We start from the raw sequence: 7348 nt of genomic DNA on the forward strand, positions 1-7348 counted from the left end.
CTGTAGAGGGCGCAGCATCACTGGCCCTCATGTGGGATCCGAACCGGGGCCCTGCTGCTCAGAGCTGGCGTCCCAAGCCAACTCTTAACCAAAGCGCCACTCGGCCGGCCCGAGGGAGACAGGTTTTGACTCAGTGTTTGGACAAACATTCTAACCACGATGGTTGCCCACCACCTCAGGGGAATGCTACCCTTTGTGGATGTCCCCAGCCAGAAGCTGGATGACCCCTCCCAAGGTGCTGCAGTGGGAACTGCATGGAACACTGGGCCACATGCCCTTTCAGGTCCCTTCGGAGCCTGTTTCCAGGCACCGTGTGGGCACAGCCTGATATTATTGCTGATTCCAGTTGCAGGTGCTGTGCCCCTGAGCAGGTGCCCCAGAGAACTGAATTATAGCCTAGAACCAACTCTGCAGAAAGCAGGAAAGGTCACCTTTGAAGCATCAGGCACATCGATGTTGATGCCCCATAAGCCCTTGAACTGTTTTAAACAATCAATGAGCCTTCCGAAAACTGAAATGACTTAAAGGCAGTGTCACATTCATCTTTTTTATTTTTTTCAGTATTTTAAGAGGGTCACTTCAGGTTTATTGAGAGGAGTGCGGAGACTCATTGTTGAGTTGTAGCATCCGTAATTCAAGTTGCTGTTGCAAGCTGGTTTGATTTTTTTTTAGTAGATAGCCAGTGTTTTTCAGTTTTCTAGTTTTATTTCGTTTCTTCCTTCAAAGAATCTTTATTTGGGATAGGGTGGAGGTTGAGGTGGAGACTGGGGCTAGCAAACATTTGCACTGCTTTAGTTTTGGTTGAATCATTAACCGGCAGTCTTCCTTTACATGAAAACTTTTGCTACAAACCTCTCTTGATGTACTATAGATTTGATACTTAGCAGGTAAAATTACCTGCCTCCAGGTCTATAAGAGGAATGGTATGTTTTATGGTATAACTTGGAAAATAGGTAAATTCTTGCCTTTGCCTTTCTGGTATGAGCTAGAACCTTCTATTACTCAAATCAATTTGGATGTGGATGCCGTGCTCAGCCAAGAAAAAAGCAAAAACCACTCCAATGAGGAAAGACTACAGCCCCATGGTGGTCCTACTCTCCATATGTTTGAAATAAGATTATGTACAATACCAGACAACAAGTCATTTTGAAGGATAAAGTGAAAATTAGGGTTTTACTACTTAAATTATGGCCACTGCATCCTAGAATAGGAGAGTTGGGAGAAATCTTGACAGTTGGCTGGACCAGCCATCTTGTTCTTTAAGATAAAGAAACTGGCTCAGCCTCAGCAGCATCTGTGAAGTTTTATTTCTAAATTAAACAAGAAAGGCTGAAGCCAAGATGACATATTTTAGATTTCATACTGTTTTATGATGGATCTACAGGTATTCATTCTATTTTGTCTGTATACTTGAGTGGTCTTCCACCACCCACCCACCATAACCACCACCACCACCACCATCACCCACGCATGCATGCACACATAAAGATTTCAAGAAAAAGAAGTAAAGAGAGGTTCTGGAGGTAGAGTTACCTGCCAGGTCACACAGATGGCAGACCCAGGGCAGGTCCCCATGCTGCAGTAGCGTGCAGCAAGCTCTTTCCATAAATGAACAGATAGTAAACATTCTAGGCTATGCAGTCTCTATCACAACCACCTAACCCTGCCAATGCATCATGAAGTCAGCCAAAGGCAACGTATAAACAAATGAGTTTGCCATATGTCATTAAAACTTTACTTGTGAACAGTGAAAATTAAATTTCATATAAATGTCATAGCATAAAATAGTATTCTTTAGATTTTTTTCCTGCCATTTAAAAATGCAGGAGGGTTATTTTTTTGCTCACAGGCCATACAAATCAGGTAACAGGCTGGATTTGGTCCAGGGGAAGGCATAGTTTACAGGCCCCTGAATTAGGAGATCTAAAGGACAATTTTGGCATATATAATCTCTACTGTTGTCACACTCTCACAATTCTCAGTTTACTTAGTATCATTACTGTAACTGCCCTCTACTGACTCTTTTATTTTTAATTTCATTTTCTATTACAAAAGAAAGCAAGATATAGTTAAAAGAGTAAAATGTTTTTCTTCCCACCCATGTTTTACTTCATTTCTTTTAACAACTTAATGGGTCTTCACTATGTAGCTAATGCTGAAAAAGAACTCAAGACATAAACCTACATCAAGCCCCACAGAGTTTCATGATATACATTCTGGTGGCTCCACCAATAATAAAACAGGTCTGGATGCGCAACCTTAATGTCCCCTCTGATCCCAAACCAGGGGCTAGATACATTATATTTTACCTTTCTGTAGATGCCAAAAATAGTTCCAATGGACACAAGGCAGTCAATGTTTGAAGATCCATCAAGGGGATCAAAGCACACCACGTATTTACCCTAAACAACAAAAAATACAACTTTACTTTAAAAATAAACACATTTAAGAAAATAAAGAGTATACACTAAGGGGGTAAAAAGGGGAATCTAGGGGAAAGTGCAAGAAATATGAGTCTTATTTATACCCTGTCATGGAAGGTATGAGTGGCATTCAGAATGAAAACAACAATGATATATATACATATATACTGGGGGTGCCAAAACAAAATGTATACAAGTGGACACTTTGGTCAATGTTGCTCAAGCAGTAGTTCGCCATAATCAGAAGTGTCTGGTCACTGATGGTAACCACTTTGAGCACCTCTTGTAATTGCAGAAGTCAAAATGTGATTTGTAGTCATCTTTTGTTATTGGTATATATTGAGTATTACAATTTTAATAGTTTTTTTCTTTCTTAAAATATGTATACATTTTTCGAGATCATACATACATATATACGGTGATATTCTAATGATCATTAGACAGAGAAAACACAACTTAGAATAGGAGGTGTAAGCAAAGGTGATGGAATACAGATAAATAAGTCATAATTTCCTATATCGTTAATATAGATGAATCATAATTTTGGCTTGAATTTCCTAGCAACCAAAGAAAGAAGAGAAACAAGGTTAGTCATTTATTTTTCATTATTGGTAAGGGAAAAAGACATAACTCTTTAGGTTAAGCAAAGACAACATTAAGATCTATAAGAACTTCTCATGCAGGTCTATGCAACTTGGAGTTGCAGTGCTGAGTTCTCAACAATATCCCAACTGGAATTCCCATAGGAAATAAACCACTGTTGTAGTGGGACTACCAAAGATTCATTCTTTGAATGGAATTGTCAGTGGTCTCCCGGGGTGGCTGGTACCTGCTCTCAAGAGCTAATTGTGCACATTTCTTCCAACTCTGCCTTCAATGATGTCGTGTTGGTAGCTTGAAGTCAACTATGGGAGAGTATTTACACAGTTGATATTGACAATTGCTAGAAATCAGAGATTTTTTTTTTCAAGAGAGAACTAGTTCGTTCACCAGCACAGTACTGGGAAGTTTTCCAGCTCCAAATTAGCTGCTTTAAGATTTCTGCCCAAATTAAGACGATTCTCTGATTCCCTGACCACTTGCACAGTACTGGGAAGTTTTCCAGCTCCAAATTAGCTGCTTTAAGATTTCTGCACCAAATTAAGACGATTCTCTGATTCCCTGACCACTTGCTCTTAACAAGTCACTCTGGCTGATGCAGAAGAAACTGCATAAGGAAGTTTCTGGAAAACAGGAACATGCCTATTAAGAAGGCACATTGTAGTCAGAGAAGTTGGGCTGACTGATACAGAATATTGAACAACAAATTCAATCCACATGCCTAAAACTGCCTTGAGAAACCCAGCAGAGAATAACATGAACTTTGAGTCTGACATGTAGAAGTATTTTAGAAAGGTGTAAAACAAATTAATCAGATGCGGCTTCCTATGCTCTTCAAAAGGTCAAGACTGGTTATTAGGCAGCCTCTTTAAATTCATCTTCTGATCATTTTTTTCCTAATTCTACTCCCTCATGTCCCCAATTCGACTCAAACAGGAAAAGATAGTAAGCCCATATAAATGCACTTCTCATTTCAAGTTTTTTTAATCATATGATTGTTGTTGTTCTATAAAAGCTGGATGTATTCTTTTCATTCCCTTTTGCAACAATAATTTATTATTGACCCCTACAATGGGCCACATATTGTGCTAGATGCTGGAATATAAAGAAGAATATAATTCATTCTCTGCCCTCAGGAACCAATCAGAGTAATAGGATTCCAAATGGGTTCTAATGCATAAATCAGTGATAGGAATTGAGAGTGGTTAGATTGGCAGGAGAGTTGGGTGTGAAGGGTGAGAATTTGGTAGATAGAGATGAAGCAAAGAGGTAGTTAACAGAAGCCAGACTCTAAAGAACCTTGAACATGACAATACAATGCTAGGAGTGGAGATTAGTATGAGTATATCTGAGTATCTCCCATGTATGACTACACGGGAGAGATGATAATGACATGAACTATGGTGGTGGGGTGGACAGGGAAGGACAGTTTGTAATATGGTAGTGAGGATGCATATGTGAAAGGATGACTCCTGCCTGGTTCAAGAGGGACCTAGGGTGATTCCTAGGAATATAGCTTAGCTGAACAATTGGAGTCATTTATGTAACTAGGAAGAAAAATGGTTTCATTAAAACCCTGGGTAGTGGAAGTGTAGACCCACCCTTTTCTCAGGCTCCACGATTATGGCCTGTTTATTTTCTTCTGACACAAGAACACAGGTTGCAAAGGATGCCTGTAATACGTTAATGACCAGGTCATTGGAGAGGACATCCAGCTTCTTCACTTGATCACCCGTCACGTTGGTAGAGCCAGCAATTCCATAGCTAGAGGGAGGAAAAGACACAAAAATACAAGCTGTGACCACCAGAATATGTAACTGTACACATAAACCCACTGAAAGTAGCATGTAGTAAGATTTAGAAGAAAAGAGAGGACACATGGTTTGGAAGAACAAAAAATAATGGTCATCCCTCTACTTTGGCTCCTGGAAGAAAGAGAAAATTGTCATTCACCTGTCTGGTACCTACCATGGTACCCAACATCCCTTTGTGGTTAAATCCATGTTTCTCAACTTCTTTTTTTCATTATGGCTTCTAAGGAGGCTTTTTACATTTTTCCCGCCTAATTACACTCCCTCATGAAATTTTAATTTTAATATTATAGTATAGTGTATATATGTTTATGCACTTTGTGTATATCTGGGTTTTATACACAAAAAGATTGATTTTTTTCACCTCGTCCAAGAGCCAATTTTTACCCCCTGAAGGCATGGGTTAATGCTTAATGAATCAGTTAAGAGATACAGCAAGCAAGGGATTTTTCTGGGTAGGAGGAGCCTGAGATGTGAGTGAAGCCAAAGGAGTCTATGGTTTTATAGCTGAAAAGATCCTAAAAGAAAAAGAAACACTGACTGGCCCACCAGTTCATAGAGGCAGAACGCTTACTCCAAGACAGCAATGGGCTTGTCCAAACAAGAGCAGCAGAGCAGAGATGGGAAGCTCACTCAGACCCCCAGGCAAGGGCTCTCTTGGTGGTATCCCCACTGATGCTGGCAGGAGTCCTATGGGTTGGAGGGACAGGAAAGTCTGGAGTTTCTACTTTATTTTCAAGGTACCTGCAAGTCAGTAATTGTGAAATTCCCAGAATCCGAGTGGCCTGTCCAAGCTGCAGACTAGTTTGTTAGAATGAGGGAAGAGGTGGGTTGTCATAGCCTGGGGTTGAATAGGAACACTGAAAGGAGAGGAAAGGTTATAGACGACGGGTGCACAGAAAAACCAAGAGACTAGATGTGGGACTGAAAGAGTAGAAATGTGGAAGGAACCGCGGAACAGCTGGGAGTGCTGATAAGGGGCACGAATGCACCCTTGGCCAGATTGCTAGGAGCATTCGCCTGGGCACTGATCGTCATGGCATCCACTGCTTCAACTCCAGAAAATGCGTTTTCTTGAATTGTTTGTCTCTGGCTGGACAAATCTGAGCCAACACCAGCAACTGTCCAAACCCTACTGCCTTGTCTGACCTGACTCTCAGGGAGGTAACTCCAGTGATCTCATCATGCCCATTGTCCAGTGTTTCCCAGAAACACAGGCTACAGTTGCAAGTCTGATCCATCCCTTGGTCTTTTACTCATGAAATAAGAGTGACATGAAAATAGGAGTGGGAGGAGGGCTGGAGGAATGAGATACTGTTTTTTTCCAGGCAGGCGAGGGAATGATGTTGTGTCTCTGGGCTTTTGGTTCTCATTCCACATAATTTCTTTCTCACCATAATTGTAAGGACAACAATTGGTCGGTGGAAAAAGAAGGCAGCCTAATTCTGGATGGAACTGGAGGGGCTTGGCAGGGCCCACCAACTGAAATACATCTCCCTTCCTGGCTCTGTGGGCACCAATCATCTCTTCTTATCGTAGCCAGAGGTTTCCATGATTAAAGTCACTGCTAATTCAGGAGGACAGGTAGGTAGTGCTGATGGAAGAACCTGCACTTCGTGACAGAGACCTGGCTCGGACTTCAGCTCTGCAAGCACCTCACCTCTCTGAGCCCCCTTTTTGCTTGTGCTCATGGAGACAATGATTCCTCATGGGGCTGTTAGAGGATCGCAGGTGATAATGTACACAAAGGGCTTAGCACAGCCCTTGGTGTCTAATGTTAGTTCCCGTGTTTGCTCTCTAAAGGGAGTTCTCATTAGAGGTCTGCACATACTGTGGGAGAAATGTGGTGGGAGGTATCTTGGAGATCCCTCAGGTTTCATCTACCATTTTGATGGCATGGTTGTTTATGCTTTCCTTCCATGAGGATATGTTTTTCCCCATGTGTTCCAGCTTCCAACACATAGTAGGCCCTCAATAAACACTTGCTTGATGAATGAATTCACTGTGGAGAAGAGAAACCTGAGCCTGAAGGAATGAGCATAGGAGCGATCAACTTCTAAGGTTGTTCCACACCTTGGAGGGCTGGAGGAAGCCCCCAGCATGATCCCCAGAGGGTAGGGGTATGTGGACAGCTCCAGGGACTCAAGGCAGGCATCAGAAAGGCTTTTTTCACCCTTTGGCCCATGTTCTGTCTGCTCAGGTATCCTGCTCATTGAGATGGGTGAAGGCAGTCGGCTCCTAGAGGCCTGTGTGAGTGTTCATTTACTTCATGAATATTTATTGAGTATCTAATGTGCCCCAGGAACTGTCCTGAGTGCTGAGGCTATGGTGCAAACAAGATGGATGAGATCTCTGTCCTCATGGAGCTTATACTCTAGTGAGTGAGACTAACAAGGAACAAATAAACGCTCTTGAATGACTGAGATAATGTTGGATAGTGACCTGTGCTCTAATAAGCCAGGGGATGGTGTGTGTGTGTGTGTGTGTGTGTGTGTGTGTGTGTGTGTGTGTGTG

The 7348-nt window shown here is 41.9% G+C and overlaps 1 protein-coding gene across 1 annotated transcript in view; it reads right to left on the minus strand.

The window, feature by feature from the left end:
* The window catches only part of FBP1 (fructose-bisphosphatase 1), a 26257-nt gene that overhangs the window by 9981 nt on the left and 8928 nt on the right, over positions 1-7348 (minus strand). Inside the window, exons 2-3 of the mRNA XM_019668809.1 lie at positions 4625-4787; positions 2310-2402 (exon numbers count right to left, since the gene is read on the minus strand). Coding sequence (XP_019524354.1) covers positions 2310-2402; positions 4625-4787 — 256 coding nt within the window. The remainder of the gene's footprint in view (positions 1-2309; positions 2403-4624; positions 4788-7348) is intronic.

Source organism: Hipposideros armiger, unplaced genomic scaffold, assembly GCF_001890085.2.
Source record: "Hipposideros armiger isolate ML-2016 unplaced genomic scaffold, ASM189008v1 scaffold_539, whole genome shotgun sequence".
Taxonomy (NCBI): Eukaryota; Metazoa; Chordata; class Mammalia; order Chiroptera; family Hipposideridae; genus Hipposideros; species Hipposideros armiger.